At 38.2% G+C, this 23,547-nt stretch overlaps 2 protein-coding genes across 5 annotated transcripts in view; both read right to left on the bottom strand.

The window, feature by feature from the left end:
- The window catches only part of LOC131432595 (furin-like protease 2), a 967,327-nt gene that overhangs the window by 817,202 nt on the left and 126,578 nt on the right, over nt 1-23,547 (bottom strand). The gene's annotated exons all lie outside the window — the stretch shown is intronic.
- LOC131432596 (uncharacterized) overlaps nt 1-23,547 on the bottom strand; it is a 114,149-nt gene that overhangs the window by 19,806 nt on the left and 70,796 nt on the right. Inside the window, exon 1 of one of the 3 annotated variants that reach the window (XR_009229904.1) lies at nt 65-10,532. Coding sequence is in view for 2 of the 3 variants with exons in the window: in XM_058598959.1 (XP_058454942.1) it covers nt 65-164 (100 nt within the window). In the remaining variant the exon portion in view is untranslated. Of the gene's footprint in view, nt 1-64; nt 10,533-23,547 lie in introns of those variants that run through there. The other 2 variants (XM_058598959.1, XM_058598961.1) reach the window with 2 other exon arrangements.

Raw genomic sequence — 23,547 nt, 5'->3', positions numbered from 1 at the left:
ATAAATAAGAAAAACAAACAATGAAGAGTTTAAGTAGAATTGGAAAATACATGGCAATTCTTACCTTGTTCTAATAAACTGGAGACGCTGGAAAGAGCCGGTAGGGCCATTCTGTTGAACCGAGACGCGTCGCATATTTTGTAAATTTTAATATTGGTCGCCATTCTGTATTTTTTTTTGAAGTTTTTAATATCAGGTGCTCAAACCAAAGGAATCGCATGCTGAATGAATAAATAAAGCCTTTTATTTTCAAGAAACGATTTCAAAGGAGTTCGGTCGACAAAATCCTTAATATTTTTAGCAACAACTAGCAGTGGATTTAAATTGATTTCCAGAGTTCCTTTGTCGGGAGATTGGAGAACGGAATGTTTTAGTCCAAAAACAAAAACTTGTTCAGTGTATTTGTTGAAAATCAACAGCTGAATTTGAACCACATAGAATTTTTCACCATACTCATCATGTTCGAGGAATATGAAATCATTTTTCTCATAATCGTGTCCACAATATGATGCTTTTTCGGCATAGAGTGACTCTAGGTCTAGGAGGCAAAATTTCCGTAATTCCGATTGCATTACCTCAGGGAGGTCTTTATACGTTTCTACAAACTTTGATACCAAAAAATGCCTTTCAAAACGAGCATTTTCTTGTGTTAGTAGAGCTTGGTAAAACTGATGTTGCTCCGCACAGAACTTCACGACGTTTTTGAAATTAAGAGTGCTTCGTAGAGCTCGCTTAAAAAAACAATGTTTTCTTTCACAAAATAAAGTGCAGAAGGACATAAGAGGTCCAAGTCTCGATATGATCCAAGGATAGTGGGTGGTGAAATGATGTTTAGGTCTAAGTGGAGTATCAAAGTGATGAGTTCGAAGTTCAATGTATTCCGTTATTAGTGATCGTAGCAGGTGAATTTGATTTTGAGATACAACTGGTGTAGTGATAATGTCTGTGATGTTTTTAATCAGCAACAGCATATGTATTATCGGGTCGTTATAATCAATTGATTTATTTATAAACAAAAATGGAAAAATTTGAACAATGTGCCAGATATCACAAGCCTTTGCTTTTATGTTTCTGGATTTTCTAGTAAAGTCAATGGCAATTTTCGTGTCCAGTTTCAATTTATGACAAACTTCGTTCATTCTACCTTGAATGTACAAAGGAGATATATGTTTCTCTTTGCAGATGCGTTTCAGTATTAAAAATAGATCATTGTTAATCCATCCTTCAAATAAGTCGTGAGCTATACACGGAGCGGCTCCTAGATCAAACATTTTGAAGTGTTGCAATTCATCAAATATACATTCTGATTTTATTCCTCGGAAAGGTATACAACTTGCATTGTTTGTGATCATCTGAATGTCATGTTTATGCGTTTCAGGATTCCTAATTTCTGCCTTATTCAAGCTATCAATTTTAAACGACTTGTGATCAATATAACAAGTTCTACAGAAGTGAGAGCTTGTTGAAAAATTCTCTACAAGACCTCCTATTTGATGTGCTCCCAAGTTATCATTCATTGTAGTAAATATTGAACCTCGTATAGTTTCAGGAAATCCACCACCATGTACAACAATCCCGTTTTCTTCCAGTATTTTAATATCTTCAACGAGTCGTCGAAATATGCAATTCGAACCGAAATAAGAAAAATCCTTATTTTTGCAAAGAAGTATTAGTTGCACATTTTCGGTTTTACATCGTAAATGTGAATCAATGTTTCCAATTATCATGTAAACGCATAATAATTTATATCGGCCAGTGGCGTTGCCAATAGCATTAACAACCATCTCAGCAGCATCTTGATATAAAAAAAGATTTAATGTCTTATCGGAGAAAAATGAACTGGTTTTAAACTTGGTACCGTCGTCGAAATCTGTCAGGTAACCGGACACTGAGTTTTTTCCGAAATACAGCGTTGTAAATTGTTGGATCATTGACCATCGCGGTCAGTGTTTCCAATATTGGTACATAGTAGAAGAAAGCGTCTTTATGTTCATTGTCTTTTTGAAGTGCAATAGGTATTGAAGAGACAAAACTGTAATGCTCGCGATAAAACTTTTTTCGCATGTAAGGTGATCGAAATAGTCCCATAGGTCCGAACATGATATCGAAGATATTGCAGAAATTTCGTTCTAAATGATGTGAATTGTTATTTTTTTGTTCGTTGATTCCGTAACCGATCGATAAGCAGAAATTTTTGAAGCTATTTGTTTGAACCGAAACAGCTTCCCCCAACGCCACTACTACTTCCTGTATTGCGGATTCTGTCACATGTTTTTTTGATAACAGTTTGAGAAATAGGTTTCCGAAAATGTTACATATGTTCTCGTTAGTTTTATAAAAGGTGTTTAGTGGATTTGGAGACTCTGAACATGCATTCAACGAACAAGATTCATTTAACTGGAGAAAGTCCAACTGTGGAACGGAGGTCTGTTTCAATAAACTTTCATCACTATCTATTCGGATGTTTCCGTTCCGGTGGAAGTACATGTTGTGAATTCGCATACTGTTTACAGTTACGAAAGGTTTTTTGCATATGCAACCAAACGGACAAAACACGGGTTGACCGGATTTCAGATGTTTCGTCATATGTTTGGCCATCAACTTTACACTGTCTTCAACGGAATTACACGACGAGACGGAGCAACGGAAAGTACGTTGAAGTTTTATTTCAACATGTCGTTGTCTAAGATGTTTTTTAAAAGACTCGAAAGATCGGCAACGTACTGCACACTCCGAAATCGGGCATTCAAAATATCGTTGATATTTATGCACTCGCATATGGTAAATAAAATGTTCTAAATCTTTGAAAACAGTCACACAAAACTTACAACTTATTTCAATTGACATTATTTCCGCACAGAACACTACAAATTATAAACAGATGGATAAAAGTCGACGTGCAATTTATCGCGGCAGCCATTTGTTTTGTTTATGAAATTTCAATGAATGTTGTTTTGATTTTACATGTCGGTTGAAAATTACAGTTCCGATTATGAGAAATTCAAGAACTCAACATTGTTTTTAAACTAGCAATTGAAAATTTAAATGTGCTGTACAATTAAGCAAAAAACAATATAAATTCACACGTATTTTGATGCTCTAATTATGTACATTATTTTGCGCTTAAATTTCAATTCAATTGTTGATTACATAAATGTATATTTACGAGTTTAATTATATACATGGCGTTTAAATTTAAAATTTTTTTCTGTGCAGAAGGGGCCGAAAAAGTCCCTGGTACAGCAAGTTCAGGCCAAAACAAGAGCGCGAAAACTGTATAACCGGATTCTACAGAATAAAGACGGATGCATCCTGATCGACGACGAAACCTACGGCAAGGAAGACTCTCGAGCGCTGCCCGGACTGCAATATTATACGAAATCGGTGTACCAGGACCTGGACGACGCTGACACCACGGTGGCGATGCAAAAGTTTGGGCAGAAGGTGTTGGTCTGGCAAGCAATTTGTACCTGTGGTTTGCAGTCGTCAATTTTCGTCACGAAGGGCACAGGGGGCCCTTTCTGGCCGGATTTGGCTTCAGCCCACTACGCCAACTCCGTTCTACAGTGGTTGTCACAAAATAATGTACAATTCGTGGAAAAGGACATCAACCCACCGAACTGCCCGGATCTTCGGCCAATTAAAAGGTATTGGGCAATTGTCAAGCGGCACTTTCGGAAGGAAGGTACAGTGTCCCAAAACATGCAGGAGTTAAAAAAAACCTGAACAGCTGCCATCAGGAAAGTCACAAAAGTAACTGTGCAGAATTTAATGAAGAATGTCAAGTTCAAAGTGCGAGCGTTTCACAGAAACTAGAATTTTCTTCAATATAATCAGCGATATGCAACTTAGTTTTGGATCTGAATTCTAGTTCTGGATCTCGGTCTGAAGTTCCTCAGTTTTCGAATTCTGAACCTGAATTCTAAGTATGGACAGGAATTTTGTAACATAATTGTGGTCTGAACCTCAATTTCAGTTCCGGAATTTGGTTCCAAGTCAAGAATTTATTATCGAGATTCATTTATTTCCAGAGTTCAAGCCTAGAACCAAGATCCTGACTTCCGAAATTCTATCTCAAACTGATGATCATATCTCCGATGAAGTGGAGGAAAAATTCTGGGTAAATTCTGAAAGTAATGTAGAAGAAAAGCAAAGTCCTGGCATTACATTTCTTTTGTGGAATTTGGCCATTCTGTTTCAACCGATTCTTAGTGTACAGAATCATTGCAAACAAACTACTCGGCTAATCCCCGACGATAGATCTAGCCGACGATGGATCAACTATACGTAAACGGTTCGAACGGCAGGATACCTGGGTCGGTCCAGTGATTCCGGTTCACTGGCGCCCCAACGATCCATACCGTAGCTACGTCGCAATCTTCTTATCTAATCCCCGCCAAAGGATCTAGACTACGACGACGGAGAGCTCCCCGACGAAAGAGTTTCTCCCAATACTGAATCTTGTGCTTCGCCACACGTGACACTCGAATGAGTGCCGAGGTCGATCCTGTGATTTTGGTTGGAGCATGGCATCTGGTTCACTGGCGCCCCGACGACTCGACTTCGATAGTGTGGTTTCTACTCGGCTAATCCCCGGCGAATGAAGGTCTCCCGACACCGAGTATTCATGTCATGCCATCTGGACACTTGAACGAGTGATCCAATGATTGCGGTTGGAGCATAGCTTCCGGTTCACTGGCGCCCCGACGACTAGACTTCGGTGCTGTGGCTTCTATTCGGCTAGTCCCCGACGAAGGATCTAGCCTACACCGGCGAAGAGTTCTCCGACGATTGAAATTCTCCCGTGACCGTCGCTTCCGATACCCGCAAACGGATCGATCGGCAGGATGCCTGGGTCTCTCCAATGATTCCGGCTGGAGGATGGCTTCCGGTTCACTTGCGCCCCGACGATCCATACCGGGGCTGCGTCGCAATCTACTTGTCTAATCCCCGGCGAAGGATTAAGACTACATCGACGGAGAGTTCACCGACAACGGAAAAACTCCCGAGCCGAAGCTTATTCGCTGATTCCTCTTTAGTGACCAGCGGTCGCGACTGCCTGTTGTTCTGCGCTTCAATTCCGCTGCAAGCTCCCCGCGATCTGGGAGGTCGCGGTCGACACTTCGTTCCAATTCTCCTCACTGTGGCACATCCTCTGGACTAGGTTCTCTGGTGTAGTTTCTCTGCCACATACATCCAGTAGGCCATACCTTTGTGTCGCAAAGCAGGTACAAATTTACTTCGTCATGGAGTCTGTCGATCCATCCGGAGTCTCTTGGAATGAGCCGATGTGTAGACCTGCCCTTAAGTGAGCTGTCCCATTTTCTCTGAGACTCGCGTAGGGAGGCTGCGTTGGCAGTCCTACGAGCGTTCCTGTCCCTCCGCATGTCGTAACGTGCCGCGTCCTCCGTAGCATGCCGCGTCCTCCGTACGGTACGCACTGATCACGCGAAGACACATCAGTCTGTGCTTGCTCTTCAGCATTTGTGCGTTGTGTTCCACATGGAGTGCCGTCGCCTATACCGGCTGCCGTACCTGAGAACCGAAACTGCCATTCCTGACAGTAACCTGCGTTTGCTGGAATGTACCGGCGAACTGTTGGCCATCATGCGCGAGAGCGCTGCATGTTTACAAACATATTCAACGTTCTAGCCGAAACTGAGCTTGTCGTCAAGTATCACACCCAATCGTTTCAGTGATCTCTTGGAGGGGATCATGCAATCACCAACATGTGTCGATGCTCTCTTGCTCTTGCTTTCCGTTGTTTACCACCATCATCTCAGTTTTATGATGCGCTAGTTGCAGTATCCTGCTACACAACCAGTCCTCCATTATGCTGATCGAGTGTGATGCGCTCAGTTCGACTTCTTCGATGGATTCTTCGTAAACTTCAAGCGTGATATCGTCCGCGAACTCGACTATCTTGACGCCCGGAGGAGCCACAACCTCAGTACGCTATCGTACATTATATTCCACAGAAGCGGGCTCAGGATGGATTCCTGTGGCCCTTCGACCGTGATAGAAGTGCTGCGTCCGGTTCTAAAAGTAGCTTTCCAGAATCTTGTACAGCCCTTCCGGTACTCCCAATCGAAGCGATACCCGCCCAACAAGCACTATTGAAGGCGTTTTTGACGTCAAGCGTTACTACCGCCTAGAAACGAATTCCACGCCGCTTGGGTTGAATAGCGACCTCCGAGGTGGTTACCACCGATTTTATGGCATCTGCCGTAGACCTGCCTTTGCGAAACCCGTATTGTTCGTTAGACAGTCCACCCGCCTCCTCAATGAACGGGGCTAGCCTGTTCCGGATGATTCTCTCCAGGAGCTTCCCTGTCGTGTCGATCAAGCAGATTGGTCTGTATGCCGACGGGTTCCCAGGAGGTTTCCCAGTTTTCGGTAACAGTACCAATCTCTGCCTTTTCCAAATGTCCGGAAGCGTGCGGTTTTGAGATTATAGCAACGTGTCGTGGTGAGGGAAGAGAACCTCAGCTTTACCGAACTACGTTCAGGGGATGCTGGTGCCCCTCTCGTTTTGACCATAAACATCCTGTAGGCATCTCCCCATAAGCTGGAGGCACAGGCCGCTTTGAACGTTTCCGGTTGAATGAATTGGAAATTATATTGTTATGTTGAGCACAACACTCTTCTAGAGAGCAAATTATGAAAAGGCAATAATATATGTGAGCAATATCAATCCGAAGTTAGGATTTTCAGTGAAAATTTAGTTCATGCACGGTATAAAAGTGCACTTGAACTTGGTAAATGTAATCGTAGTTCTTGTAATGGTTTTTTTTTTCAATTACGATATCGCAATTTCAAAATCCACCAAACACTGAACAACATTTTCTGCGTGTCAAAACTGAAAGTGGGTGGTGCGTTCGGGAACTGGAGAAGTTGCAACCGGCCGACTCTAAATCAAAGGACCTACAAATGTGCGGCAAATTATGGCTCCATTGTGCCGGGGAAATGTGCGTAATGATGTATGCTCGAGCCGTGCGGTGCTGGAGATAGCACAGTAGTTATTACATGCGAGAGGCACCCGGGTGTGTTGGTTCTGGTTGATGATGTTCTTTTTTTTTTGTTAAACCCCCTTCTCGCTTTCTCACTATCTGTCTCTCGGGGCAATACTAACTCAGTGCCGAGGCGAGAAAATTGAGTTTTTCGATAGTCGTTTATTTCCCAGTCGAACTGAAAAAGCAATTTACCGACGGCGGGTTCAAGTTTCCAGCCACATGCAACAGTAAATTGCAGATTGTTGTTTATTTTGCTTATTTATAAACATATCATGGTGTAGCATTTTCCGATATAGAGATTGTAAAGTTAAGATGCGAACACTCTTCAAGAGTTTGTCTCAATACTTTCACAAGTTCAAAATGTGGATGTTCCACTCAATAATTTCAGTTATCTCAGCATCAAGAATGCAAGGTTATGTATTCTGTGTACAAGTTTTTGTGTTTGGCCTACAAATCTTACATTTGCATGCAAAGTGAAGAAACATGTTAAGAGCCCAGTTTTCACGTGCTTTGCATCTTCAGTTTGAATGACGGTTCGAAACTTCAAATGCTTGTCGTTTTGTAATTTCGTCACTGGAAATCGGATACAGCTCAAATTTCAATGGCATTCTATTTGATAATGGAGCCTTTTATTTTGAAACTAAGATCGATTTTGCAACCTCTGAAAAACTAAAATCGATAAATTTTGTTTTTTGAACACAATTTCTGGTTTTTCCGTAACCGAAGGCCTAGAACTTGTATGGTAAGATAAGTTTTCCGGGTCATCAACTTACCGGTTTTGAAAATTATGAGAAATCATCTTTCAGTTTCAATCAATTTGTTATGTTTTAAAATACACGTTTGACATAAGATGTTCTTACTCCTTCACTTATAACTCCTGAGCCTGAAATCATATTCGTATGAAATTTAATAGTAATTTACAAAACTTTGTAAAAATCGGTCCAGCTATTTCTGAAAAAAAAAAAAACCTTGGATTCTACCGTGCACACATAAAGAAACAGCCTAATTGACTAGCAGAACCGAGCATGCTTCGCTGTGTCCGGGTGCCACGGCATTCAATTATAGTCATATCTGTATGGAAACCACTCTGCCACCGTTCATTACCCGTCGTCTCGCAAGTCTCTCTTCATTCTTTGCTTTGCCGTCAAACGGTGGTTTGAAATTTTGAACACAATATATTGAAGGACAAATCAGATTGACTTTCAATGATTTGTTTTAGCCTTGTTAAGACGTAGAGTTAATTTTAAATTTGATCAGTACCTGACGAGGAAAACAGATTGGAAAAATGACATCCGAATACAACTATTTAATGAAAACCACGAAAAAGTTACCGCATAGACAGGACTCGAACCTCCTATCTGAGGAAATTGTTTTGCCAATAAAAAATTACCCTGCGGTTTGATTCGCTCATACTTTTTTCAACCTGTTTTCCTCGTTTGATACTGATCAAATTTGTAACTCAATGTAAGCTTGTAAAAATTGGTTAAACCTTCTCTGAGAAAATTGAGTGCAACTACCGAATCTGGATAAAATTAAATAATAGGCTTAGGGATCGTAAAACCGTCCATTTGAATATCGGTTAAGCCTTTTCGGAAAAAAAGATAGTAAACATTTATGTCTCTTAAGCACCTTGTACCAGGCGCGTACAAAAAAAATTTTTGGAAGTGTTTCAGAACATGTTGATGGATTTCCATAAGAATAAAAATAATTATATAATTATTAGACAAATTTTTGGCTATAAAGTCTTTTGTGGAAAATTATTTATTTTATAATTGACTTAAATATTTACACGGAAAGACCGAAATCAGCATCTTGGCGAAAAAATTAGTTGGTTTTCTGATTTTAGTTAGTTATTTTTTGAGACAACTAAAAAAAATCTTACTTTGGCTAATTTAGATTTTTTAATTCTCATTCCATTAATAATAATAAAATATTTGTTGAAATGGCTATTTTTTCAGTTGAATTCACCAATTCAACGTGCTGTCATTTCTAGCTAAGGCACACTTCGTTTCCATTCAACTAATTTTTTAGTTGAGTTAGAGAAATAAAACGTTGTTTTCAACCAACATAAATGGTTGAATTGGCTTCTGCAATTTGCATTTATATGGCGCACTGCCACTGAAAAAACATTAACACCGTAATGACTACTAGCCACTAGATGGCACACTACTACCGAAAAATAATTCAGTCACGGTTATCTTTCCTATATTGGCAGGTATAAATACGATGTTGTATTGGAGAAAAAGACATGAACGAAACGTAAACTTCCTCTTGAAAATTTTTCTTCTAAATCGCTGTATTCTTCATTCAACTTCACGAAAGCGACTCTTTCACTGAAAACTGAAAACATCATTTGACATATACAATTATAGTGCAACATTCGAAACTCACTTCACTATTCCGTGTAAAAACATTATTACGCACAATCGCTTCAAATGCGCACAAATTCTGAATAAATACACTTTCCACTAAGAGTTTTCGTCATTTTTACATATCGGTTTAGAAATTTATATATGGATATATCGTAACACATGCGAAAAACATCAAAGCAATTGGCAAGCAGTTTCAACAAGAACTTTCCTTTTTAGTTTTTTAATGGATTGTTTTGCTTTGACACTTCTCATGAGTTTTTGGATAATAATCTTGTTATTAAAACCAATTTCATTTTTGTTTTCTTTGTGCTGTCCTTCTGCAATGATGGTGATAAAGACTGTCCCAGAACCGCTGCTATTTCGCAATGATTAAGAATCTGTCAATTTTTATGGCTGCGTCCTGTTGTTTACACTCTTCTCTAACCACTTGTGCAGTTGTTTATTCGTTTTCATTAGTTTGTTTTGAAATGCGTGGACTTTCAGCAGAACAACGTCACTGAAAACTATAGCAAAAATGGAAGGAGTAAGTAACAAAGCCGTGCGAAATGCAATCAGGAAGTTCGGTAAGGATAACACCTTTGAGGATAAACCGAAAACGGGTCGAAAAAAAGGTCCTGCTAACCCTCAGTTGGATAAACGTATACTGAAGGCGATCGATCAAAAGTAGGAGGTTTCAGTTCGGGATGTGGCCAAAAAGTGGGCACTTCGAAGTCAAATGTTCTTCGTGCTAACAAACGTTTGAATCTTCGAACCTATAAGAAGCAGAAACAACCAAAACGTAGTCCGAAACAAGAAGCATCGATCAGGCCGAGGGTTCGAAAGCTGTACTATACGATTCTTGCTGGAAATTCTGCATAATCATAGGGGACGAAATCTACGTGAAACTCGATTACAAATCCTTGCCGGGACCAAAATATTATACGGTGCGAGGAGGGAAAGTGTTAAACCATTTCGAGACATCGATTGAAGTCGAAAAATTTGGTAAGAAAGCTATGGTCTGGCAAGCAATTTATAGCTGCGGTAAGATTTCGAAACCCTTCATCACCACTGCTTCAATGAACAGCTAAATATACATCAAGGAATGTTTACAAAAACGACTTCTACCCATGATTCGAAGTCATAAGGATCGTGTTGTTTTCTGTCCAGATCTTGCTTCTTGCCACTACTCGAAATCAACGGTAGAATGGTATACTACCAAAAATGTCACTTTCGTCCCAAAAGACATGAATCCACCACCGACAACTTCGTCCAATTGAGGAATTTTGGGCATTAACGAAAACACAGCTTAATGAACAAGTCTCGGCAGCCGAAACCATTCAACAGTTCGAAAAAGATTGGAAAAAAGTGTCAAAACTTGTCGCCAAGTAGTCTGTACGGAATTTAATGATAAAAGTTCGCAAGAAGATGCGCCAGCTAGTCTACAATGGTTAAGTAGCAAATTTTGAGAATAATATTCTATTGTAGTAGTCTAATATTAACAGTATAACGAAAAAAATTTGAATATCTAACACTTGTGAATTATTTACAGCGAAATTAATGTGCTGGGGGACAGTCTTTAGATAAATAGAAACAAATTTTCGGATTTTAATAACAACATTAGTTGTCAATGAGAATTTCGTGTTGGATTGAAATATTGCTGGTTTGTGTCCAGGATATTTGCCAAATAAACACATTCTTTAAAAAAAGGAGTTCTTTTCTGCAAAGTAAATTCTCAACTAATTTCATAGTTATTTTGGAAAATTTGTTGTTAAAATCAATGAATTCAAAAACAGTAATACGAATTAGGCGCAGAGTTAATTTCGGTCGTTCCGTGTAAAGAGAAGAGTTTTCATAATATAATATTTTCTTGAGTTTCGGAGGGAGTTTGAACCCCTAAAACACCTCCCTGTATACGCGCCTGCCATACACAGATAAATGGTTAAACAGAATCCAATGGTATAGAATATTCGACCCTGCGGGCCTTGGCTGGAGCGTCCGTTTTCCTTGTGATTACATATCCTTTTTAATATCAGCTTCACAAACAACGAATACATTTGTCTAACGTTTCGCTTTCGACTATCAGTTTATAAGCAGGCTGTGTTGAGCTTCGTGATTGCTAAACGATTTAAATTGATCTGCTAAAGCACAGATGGGCAAATGGCGAAACGTGACAAAAATTAAACGTATACATGCCAAAATTTGGCCAATCCAAAAATTGAAATACAAATTTGCAATCTTCATCCATCAAAGTATGAATATGAGATCTAGGTAGGAAGCTCTATACAACTTATTCGCTCTAATGAAGACACATATCATTGTAGATTTCTATAACAATTCGTCCGTTGAAATCGGAGTGTCAGAAACTCCTACGAGCTATCTGTAAAAGGAAGAACGTCTTTTATTGATCTGATGATTTTCCGAAACAATTAATCTTGCAAATGATCAATAAAAGTGATTCCATTAGTGAAGACATCTTTGATTAAAATTTCCCCCATAAACACAATTTCGTAGCGAACTTGTAGCGAACTATCGTAAGTTGGATGGTTCTACCTAACAAGGTTCCACATAAATGTCTCAATAAAACCATGTCCTCACCCCTCACACAAACACACACACACTCTTAGACTAATTTGACTGCGAACGACTACAAAAAAGCGATAAGGCATTCAAACGAAAATTACGTGGAGTACAATTTCAAATTAGCGTAGGGTAATTTAATTCCGCATCAATCGACCAGCAAAATGGGTTCATTTATTTAGTTCGTTTGTACTTTTTTTTCTTTCACTGGAAATCGCCATAGTAAGGCCAGAACATGAAGCTAGTGAACAAAAAAACCCGAGTTATTTCAAAGGCAAAGTGTATCCCAATTATCGTTTTCTCTCTATCTCACCGATGGGCCGGAGGGCGTACCAAAGCCCTATTATTGAATCATCAAATGAACCATGAAATCACGAAAAACGCGAAACCTTTTCATTAAGCTGCATGCCCATTTCGGTCGGGGAATCGGTGTTGCCACTTGTGCGGATTCATTCTTGGAACGGTATGCATGGATATTTTTCTAATTAACCCTACTATTTACATATGACTTGTGAGTAAAATTATAAACAATTTTTCCAAGACGACGAGGAAGCAACTAAAACTATTAATGGTGATCATTATCGAGCCATGATAAATAATTTTGTGATGCGCATTGTTCGTGAAAATGGTTTGAATGGCTAGTGGATTCAACAGGACGGTGCAACATTCCATACAGCTCAACTAAAAATGCCGAAAAAGGGTACATTTTATATAAAAAAGCTAACATTATTTGGAATTTCATCGTAAAAAAAAAGTTCACGATATTTGGAATTTACTTCATAAAAAAGTTTGTATTATTTTGTTTTATTTTATTTGGGGAGTAAGGAAAGGCCCGATTGAGATGAAATATGGCAATCTCTCTCCAGCAGACATAAAACCTCCTCATCTTTTTTATCAACCGATTACAATGATCCAACAGATACATTTAGGCTTAACGCTTACAATCAAAACTAACAATTAAAACTAAACTTCTAACCCTATAACCCTATAACTAGATCAGTACACCAAGCATTACAGTGTGTTCTTCCTTAAAAGGAGAGAGAGAAAAGCAAAGTGGAAAGGAAAATGGAAGATGAAGGACACAGTACTATAAGACTGTGAACGAACTAAAGACAAATGTGAACCGAGCAGTTCCAGAAATGGGTAACAAATCACCAGACTTCAGACCCAATCCCAGGTTCCGAATTTAGTTATTGAATTCAATTCCAGTTTCTGAATCCTGCTCCGGAATTCAGATTCTGGTGAAGATAAATAAATTACGGAAAAAGTACTCAATAGTTGTGAACACGAGATAAATTTAGCAATTTGTTTATTTTTAGATTCATCTAAATGTTCCCAAAGAACTATTCCACAAATAGTTTCTCTAGAAACAAAGTTTTCCTCCATTGAGTATATAAAGGGTGATTTTTCTGCTGAAATCTTTCTGGCAACACTGTTTTTGACAGATCACTAAACAGGTTCAGTTTGGTCTATGATTTAATCATGAATCGACTTACAACGTCTAACATTAAACATTATATAATAATAATAATAACGTCCAACATTTGGTGAATGGGCGCTGACGAAGTTGGAGAAAGATCCACTTTTTTATCGAAAAATTGTGCTTAGTGACGAAGATCATTTCTGGTTGAATAGATACGTCAACAAGTAAAATTGCCGCATCTGAAGTGAAGACAAATCGGAAGCTCTGCTAAGAGCTACCGATGCATCCCAAAAAGTCACTGTTTGGTGTGGATTATAGACCGGGCATCATCGGGCCGTACTTCTTTAAAGGCGAAGATGGGCGAAACATTACTGTGAATGGCGTGTGCTACCATGTGATTATTTTTTGCTCAAAATGAAAGAATTGGATATGCCTAACATGTGGCTTCAACAAGACGGTGCCACAGCCCACACGGCACTCGTTACAATGACCAAATTGAGTGCTCCCTCCAATATTAAAGCATTTATTCGTGAAATAACGGCCGATATGTTGGAGATAGTGTGCCAAAACTAAACCTTGCGCATGGGCCATCTAAAGTGGGGCCGCGACTAACACTTGCATGAAATATTCTTTAAACATAGAATTAAATTGATCGTTCTTTCGATTCCTATAAAGATTTCATCAATTTTCTCAAACATTTTGTTTTTTTATCTTTTTACCTTTTTTTTATAAATATAAAAAATAGGTATAGAATTCGCTCAAACTTTAGAACACTATCCAACAAATCATAGATTGATAAAATCCGTCCATTTTTAACGGAGAATAGTATATTTAGTATTAGTTTTCTCTTATCATTGTATTATTTCTAAGTTTTAGTTTTAAGTTATTATGTATTATGTATCGTTTGGATCATTGTGATCTGTTGATGCAAAAGAAGAGGAGGTTTTATGCCTGTTGGAGAGAAAGTTTTTACTAAACTAGCTCAACTGGGCTTTTCCCTGCTCCACTATAAACAATAAACAATTAATTTTATCCAATTCAGACTTCCGATTCTGGAATTACAGAATGATGAATTTTTGAAATTCAAACTGATATAGAAGATGACAATCTTGAAAAAAGCTTTTAAGTTGGCCTCAAAACTATTGTAATTTATTAGTTACCGGCTTTGGAAGTACCGTAAACTACCATAAACTCTGAGGTGGAACTTACTTCGACATATCATGGAGTGTTCAATCGATTGTCACACTTTTAGATTCAAATTCGATCCTATTTGCAGTTTAGACATTACATAATAATGAGTGATTAAAATCTCAAATTGCCGCTTAAAACGACGGTCATTAAAATAATGTCACGATAAATTAAACACCGAAGAATATTCATGCACAAAACACATGCGGACAGATAACAAAAAGGTATCATTTCACTGCTAGGTGGATTAAGCACGTTTTTTTTAATTAAATTCACCCTCTATATCTTCAAAAAAAATATGTTTGTTGTATATTTCAATCTTATTGGTTTGGTGTAATTTGTGTGATAGATAATGTCCGTCGTCAATAAAACATACTTATTATCGTCAAAATGATGCAAGCGCAGCGATAAAAGTCGCAGAATTTACATAATTAACTAATACGAACGATTGTCGATATTCGGAAGTGTGAAAAACAGGAAGTGCTTTATTCGTAATCGCGTCCTCCAGTTATGCCTGTGACATTACCCACTCACCTTTTTATTCATTAAAACTTTGGTCTTAACTCTAAAACAATTCCACTTTGTTTCAAATATCATTTTCTCGTTTTTTTCCATGCTTCTTCACCAAAATCTGGTATTTAGAGATAAAATATGCTTTTTCATGTACGAAATGAAACATGTGCTAAAATTTAATAGCAAGAAAATCAAAACTTATATTCAGTTCGCTTTCACATCTCATCCAAGTCAGTCGATGTAACCAAAACCGCTTACGTTCAGGACGGAAGAAATCAAGTACAGTATTGTGTATTGAACAATAGAACGACCTCGAAATGAGTGAACCAAACGAACAAAAGCTACCACCGACACGAAAGAACACAATTGTTGTTGACTTCAGGCAGTGCAAAATTCGACGCTTGATACGAGAACTTGAAGGTTTGCTTAAGGAGCAAATGCATCTTGACATTAAACGTGTGCATTTACTTCAATGCAATAAGACAAATAATGTTGTTTACATCCAGTTTTATAAAGAGTTGGATTCAATTCAATTCGCAGACGATAATAACAATGTGCACTATGTGGAGCACGAGAACATTAAGTATAACATTCCAGTGTATATGGATGATAGTGCTATAGAAGTGCGTGTGCATGATCTTCCCTCAAGCGTCACCGATTCTTATATTCGCAAAACTATGTCCCAATACGGAGAGATTCTCTTTATCGAAAAAGAAAAGAGGAAGAACTTTTTCCCCGGTATTATAAATGGCGTACGTTTTTTACGCATGCACTTGAAGAGGCCTATACATTCTTATGTAACTTTTGGTCAGGATACAAGAATTCCATGCAAATCACTTGTTACATATGACAATCAGATGGCCACATGTCAATATTGCCAAAAAGCTGTTCACTGCGGTAAGTCATGTGATAAACTGGACAAGGAGACAACCACACCAAAGGACAACCCCAAGCAACCCCAGTACACATGTGACAGACACCAACAACAATGAAGCATTCAACGAAACCTTCAGTATCCCCTATATAACAAAGTACACCGGCTGCAGTTAACAACTTACCTTCCATCCAGTTAGCAACTGCAACCAATGTACAACAAGGCGCATCTGCAGCAACTCTCAACGAGCCCAATACTACGATCAACAAGGAAAACGAAAAGGAAACGGAAATCACACACAACACCGACGATGAAGCAATGGATGATGAGATAAGCCGCGGACAAAGTGACCCCCGATCCTCGTTGGATGGAAATGGAAACAAATCTCCCCCTAGAAAAAGGGTGACAATCAGATCCAATACAAAAAAATATATAAAAAAATCGGCTCAAAAACAATTCCACTTTGTTTCAAATATCGTTTTTTCGTATTTTTTCATGTTTCTTTAACAAAATCTGGAGTTTAGAGATGAAATATGATTTTTCATGTACGACACGAAACATGTGCTAAAATTTAATAGCAAGAAAATCAAAACTTATATTGTTCATCCGTCGGTCCATGCATTCATTATCGACGTTTTCATTCGAAGCAACGTTTCAGATTTGGTGTACTAATCTAAGAGTAGTCCAAACTTGAGGAAACTGATCGATTTCCGGCCCTTAAAAGGTCTCAAAAATAAATCTGATTGTAAAACAAACTACAAAAGATCACACAAACGCTAGCTTGGAAAAACTGCCCGGCACCGTAGGGGGGAACAGCAACCGAATGTGCCAATGTTGACGCTAATAACGTTGTACTGGAATGCACTTGCGAATTTATCTGATGCCGGTTTTCCCGTCCGGAATGGGATGAACTTCACCCTCCGGGAGGGCTATCTGTAAACGAGCTACACGCGAGGAGGGCGTGTTGTTTGGTAGACACTTGATAGCAGATTGGATATCGGCAGCCAGCAGAATGTCATTCCGGGCCCGTATGAACGTACGTACGTACGTACGTACGTACGTACGGGAGGTAAGGTAAGGTAAGGTACGTGTGCAACATCAGCCGGTTGACTTTGACATCCACACCGCCATTGTGCTGTCGATCATTGCCCATCGGGGAAGCTGACATTTCGTTTCGGTGGCACGCCCGGACGACGTGAACTGTTTGAAATTCAATCTGCTACGGCAACGATTACCCGTGCCGTGGGTGGGCGACGGTGGTAAAGGTCAAATCCGGAACTTGTTGAAGCACGAACACTGACGACACGCTACGAGCAGGTGTCCCGAAACAGTCGTCGGGCTATTCGCGTTCTTATCAAGATATCGTTAAATTTCAATGAAAAAGAGAATAGAGTTCTGACGTTGGCATATCGCAGCAGTGATGGTTCACCGTTGGTTTACAGCTTCACGTGATTTCGACAAAGCAAATAACCTCAATCCCTCCCCCTTCAAACGGTGTATGAAAAGCACCTGTTTCTGCTCAATTACCACGAATATTTTTTCAGCCGGGTACCATTTTCTTCCTGCCGTAATGTTCATGCACCACACGTTAAAGTAATATTCTATTATGGCAAATTTTCCACAACCACGCTTGCCGATGCAAACTTCCTTACAGTTACTAACTACAAACGATCCAGCAACTGCTTTTTCCTCCAATTTAGTCGCAAACCCACGGCATCGGAATTTACGCAATATCTAGCCTGTCAGCTAGGAGCTCGTTGCGTCTAATACATATTTAACGAGGTTATTCGTTTCAATTTTCGATACGAAACCAAGCTTCGACAATATCGTCTCCCCATCGCCATTGGCATTGTTGTGTTCCACGTGGGTGAGTGTGTGTGTGTGTGTGTGTGTGTGTGTGTATGTGCGCGGCTGTGTGACAGTCAGTGATTTCAATAAACAGCGTATCTTCGAATCGTTCCTCGTTTGGCTGCTGCCTGTCAGTAAGCCGGGGACGGGGGAATACCATCTGCGGGCTCGTTTAGGCTAGAACAAAACCGGAAGTGACACAATGTCACCGGCGGCGGGTAGATAAAGCGGATGGTGCCGCAGGAGTTGGTGCTCCTTTCAAGAAGCTTCTTCGAAATAGCGAAAACTCGAGCACCCATATTCCATTCTATATACTTTGACACAGGATGCCGCAAGAAAGGGAATTTTCGGGAACGACATTCCCATTCAGAAGACTACTGCAGCGACGCTGCATCGTTGCTCAAAACCGGGTGCTGTGTGTGTGTGGGTATCAAATCTCGGGCTAATTAAAGTCGTCTTATAAATTTTCGTCACATTGCGCTAAATATTTAATCGATTGAAAACAATTCACGTTAGTGGCTGGGAAAATTTCGATTCAGCGCTAAGAACTGCGAAGAGATTCAATCGTCACTAAATCTCTCCCCCGTCGAAAATCGTTCCATCACCACTGTTTGACATCCAATTTTACCAGACCAGAAAGCCGTAAGAACAAGCGCAAGCGTTAAGCTGTCAAGCTGATATCCGCAGGCAGTTTGCCGGTGGAAGGAACAGGGGGAGTGGATTCCGAACCGACATGCCAGTTATTCATTTATTTATGTATTCATGTGGAAATAAATCAGCCGTAAAATCTCATACGGCGGCACGTAGCTTTTCACCCACTCCGGTTGGCGTCCGAGAAGTGAGGCGTTTCCTAACGACAACAATCGGAGAGAACGGCGGCAATCGTACCCGACCGTGCGATTCTTGTTCCGTCTGGTGACGTCGGAATTCCCGTGTACCGGGGTGTAATCGATCGAATCTAATCCGATTGCTTGTGTGGAATGCTTTTTTTTCATTTCATTTTCTCAACGTCAGCAATGACCCGTGCAGTGTTGACACACGCCATTCAACGTATTAATATTGATTATTGATTCCACTCGTGCTGAATTGATTTCAGTAACTCTGACGGAATACCTGTTTGGCCTTTTTTAGGCTGCCGTCAAACGATCATCGATTGCCGGTTTCCAGTTGCTTAGTTTTTGTTGGTTTATCATAAATTTCCAAAAGCAAATTACTGACATAGAAAAGAGATTCTTTACCATAAAAAGACGGGTGAGTAATGTCAGAGACATAACCGGATGACGTGAATACGAATAAAATGAATGGTTCAGTTTTTTTATATAGAAGAATCTGATCTTTGAACCTGGATTTCTGGAACCAAATGTTGAAACCGACTGAACTAGAACTGAATTTTGAATCTGAATTCTCAATTTTGATGCTAGATTCTGGAACTGAATTCTGAAGCTGAATTCCAAAACTTAATTCTGGATTGCTGAACTGATTACTAAATCTGCGTTGCGGAACTAAATTCGAGACCAGGATTCTGACTCGGCACTGAATTCTTAACCTGAAGCCTGGTAACGAACTCTGCATCTAGATTCTACAGCTGAGTGTTAGCTACAGAATTCCGGTTCAGGATTTAGTTTTAAAATTCGGATTCCGAACTCAGCCCCGAAATTCAAATTGATTTAGTTCAAAAATCTTCAGTTTCTATTTCCTGGTTTCCGCTATTCTTCTGTAGAACTGAATTCTTGAACCAAATTCTAATCCTGCACTGAACTGTATTCTGAACATGGATTCTGTAGTGGTTTTTAGAACTGAATTCTGGAAATACAATTGAATTTTGAATCTGATTTATAATCCTAGATTTCGATTTGAAGTTCCAGAGCTTCAGGTTTAGAACTCAGTTTCAGGATTCTGATACTCAATTCTGAATTCCGGACAGAAACTTTTAAACTGAATTCTGGTCTGATACGCATCTTTAGTTTAGAATTCAGTTTCAAAGTTCAGATCTTAGTCCAGAATTCATTTCTGAAATTTAGTTCGAGAGCTTGGGTTTAGAATCGAGACCTCAGTTCCAGAATCCAGGCGCAGAATCAAGTTCTAAAATTCGGTTTCAACTACAGATTTCGAATTCTGGAACTCGATTCTGGCCTTGGATTCTGGACAAGGAGCTGAATTTAAGATCTGGATTGTGGAAATCTTAATCTGAAATCCAGAACTGAACTCTAGAAATGGATTCTGGTCTGAACTGAAGGAGTCAACTACATAGGTTAGAATAAATGAAGTATCTATTAGTTAGCTTATTCACTTCTGAAATATTTAGAAAAAAAGCAATTCGAATTGCTTGTGGTTACCTCATGCTACTGAAAATTCTGTTGAGAGAAAACTATGTTGAATGGAACAAAAGATAAGCTCTTAAAAGGCGCTCCATAGTAAAGAGGACACGAATTGACGTCAAAAATCCGAGAAAAGTATGCGAAATTTTTCTAATTAGAATCTATCAGACTGTCAACCTTCACTAAACCTATTTTTTTCACTTCCGTTTTGCATATTTCAACAGATAAGTAAGTCTAAAAATTCTTCAGATAACATTTAGAGCCCTTTGAAGGGCTGGTTGCAATGCAAACGACCAGCAGCTGGATGACGCAATCGCTCTTGTTTGAAGTGAAACTAACACTGCGAACGATGCACAAAAAAATCACCACGCAGCAGAGCTGAATGCTTGATTCTGTATCTGGAACTAAATTCTGGATACTGAAACTAAAACTGAGCTGTGGACCTCAACCAACCGAAATGATGCACTTGCTTCACTTCCTGTTCAGTCAACTGCGCAAACAAGAATGAACGAAATATATGAAGTGTTATTCTTTTCAGACCTATTCAGTAGGTAACGCAGAAATGAAATGTCGCTTACTACATCCAAACCGTCGGCTCGGGTACGAAAAGGCTAACACGCGTCAATAGTTTTCTGCGTTGATATTCCTTGATACCAAACATTTCAGAAAACTCTAGTTTTGAATAATTTGTGATTATTTCAAAGAACTGAAAATGTTATCATAAATTGATGATCATATTTCAGATGGCATGTAGCGAAAATGATGTTGATACGTTAGATACAACGAGAGATATACTCGATCAAAAACTTATCACTCTCTCAGAGGATACATTTTGAAAAGGCGCTCTATAGTAAAGTAAGTCGTATTCACGACAAAATGAACACTTTGACTCAAATAAGTGCAATGTGTTGAATTATTGGTTTTCTAAGCCATTCTTAACATTTAGGCATTAGAAACTTTTTAATCACGGCCAACGAGAAACAGACCGGGAGGGAAGATAGAGGAGACGAACTTAGCGCCAGGTCGTATTCTGAGCTCGATTGTAATGTAACTCTCTGTACATATAGACTTTGTCACAAAAAGCCGCTTTGCATACGTTTTTTACCAAAATTGATCTAGACTGTCTTTTGTCCAGATGGCTTTTGACAAAAAATAACAAATCCTACCAAATAGTATTGCTTGAGTGATTTTCACAAAATTAGTTAAATTTTCGAAACGAAATTTTGAAAAATTTTCTAATCGAATTCAACACTGAAAAATATTTTAATAGTTCAAAGTCGATTAAAAAAAAACAATTTTTGACTTTAAAATTTCGCTTCAAGATAGGTAATTGGGGATAAACAATATTGTAGAAAAACAATACGATTTTCTGTTACTAAACCCTTGCTTTGACCATTGAAAAATATTATAATGTATTGTAATACACTATTCAATTAATTGTGAACATGCTTTTTACAATAGAATGTATATGTTGTTAAGTATCGTAACAATACAAATCATAAAATACAGTTTGCATATTGTTTGAAACAACACGTGTACAATATATTCAATTGTAGAATCGAAGCAATATATATTGAATAGTTGGAAACGAAAAAAACCTTGTCAAGATGCAATAAAATGTATTGTAACCAATAGATCTAATTGTGAATCAATTGTTCATGCTGTAAAATCAATGGTTTATTTTTTACGGGTATGTTCCTTATCTACCTTAACTTGCTCTTTTTGTCATTTGCTTTAGAGTGCCACCAATAGCATCACAGGGACCTTTTCCATAGGGTTTTGCAAAAAGACATCCCGAATAAAAAATATTGTAGAAAAACAATACGATTTGCTGTTATAAAACCTGCCACAGTTTTCCCGTAAAAAAAATAAACCATTGATTTTACTGCATAAACAATTGATTCACATTTAGATATATGGGTTACAATACATGTTATTGTATCTTGACAAGATTTTTTTAAATTTCCAACGATTCAATATATTGCTTCTACGATTCTACAATTGAATTTATTGTACACGTGATGTTTCAGACAATATGCAAACTGTACATTTGATTGTTTTCCAAGAAAACATGTATGAGAAAATTTTATGATTTGAATTGTTACGATACTTAACAACCTATACATTCTATTGTAAAAAGCATGTTCACAATTAATTGAATAGTGTACAACAATACATTAAAATATTTTTCAATGATCAAAGCACAATTGTGAAAGGTTTTGTAACAGCAAATCGTATTGTTTTTCTACAATATTTTTTATTCTGGTTGCTTTGACCATTGAAAAATATTTTAATGTATTTTTATATACTATTGAATTAATTGTGAACATGCTTTTTACAATAGAATGTATAGGTTGTTAAGTATCGTAACAATTCAAATCATAAATTTTTTTCATACATGTTTTCTTGGAAAACAATCAAATGTATAGTTTGCATATTGTTTGAAACACCACGTGTACAATTATTTAATCGTAGAAACAATATATCTTGTCAAGATACAATAAAATGTATTGTAACCCATATATCTAATTGTGAATCAATTGTTTATGCAGTATAATCAATGGATTATTTTTTACGGGATATGTTATACATAGAAAAAAAACTTGTTTTAATCCACCTTGTGGTGTAATGATGCATTTTTCATTAACATTTCATTAAAGATCGATACAAGTTTCGATGAAGTTTTTAACAATCTATTTACAGAGCTGAAACTTGGGAACCGTCACAGTCGTAAAAAGTTTTTGCGGCCATCAAATAGCCTGGCCTATAAGTTCAAACAGTTATTAAATCTGCTTTAAAAATTTCGTATTTAGCTGTGAAGTAAGGGTTTTATGACGATTAAACATTTCGAACAACATATCATAAATTCAGCGAAAAACAGGACAATTCAAATTATTATTATATACATTAAAAAAATTCGTATTTTGCAGATGACCTAATCCCTCATACGATGTAATTTATAAAGACTAATGTAAGATTAGCTAGAATTTCACTGGTTTAGACTGTAACTTACGTTCTCCTGTGACTGTATGAACTTAGATACACCTTTTACCAACCAAGCAGATGCATGCTTATGTGGCTCAGTCGATTAACAAACGTAGTTGCGATACAATCATTCTCGGTTCAAGTCACGACGGTTGTCCTTCCACGTAAATTTGCGTGAACTGCGACGTTCCATTTATGTGCATCTAATAAGATGTAAATTCACAAGGTTTTTTGGAAGTGTGTAAAGACAAAGACTTTGTTTAAATTAAAACTGGCTGATTTATCTCTCAAGCTCTATTTCGATGGAGTCAATCAAACGAAAATGAAACCAAACAAAAACCTGTACTCCTGTTACTGATGTATAAGAAATTCAAGTTTCAAATTCAAGACTAGTAATATTTTTCAAGCATCATAACGGAACATGCTTTGTAATAGGATTTTTATTCTAAATATTATT

The sequence above is a fragment of the Malaya genurostris genome, chromosome 2, assembly GCF_030247185.1.
Source record: "Malaya genurostris strain Urasoe2022 chromosome 2, Malgen_1.1, whole genome shotgun sequence".
Classification (NCBI taxonomy): domain Eukaryota; kingdom Metazoa; phylum Arthropoda; class Insecta; order Diptera; family Culicidae; genus Malaya; species Malaya genurostris.
Note: the sequence above shows the minus strand (reverse complement) of the source record. Positions and strands in the feature narration are given on the sequence as shown.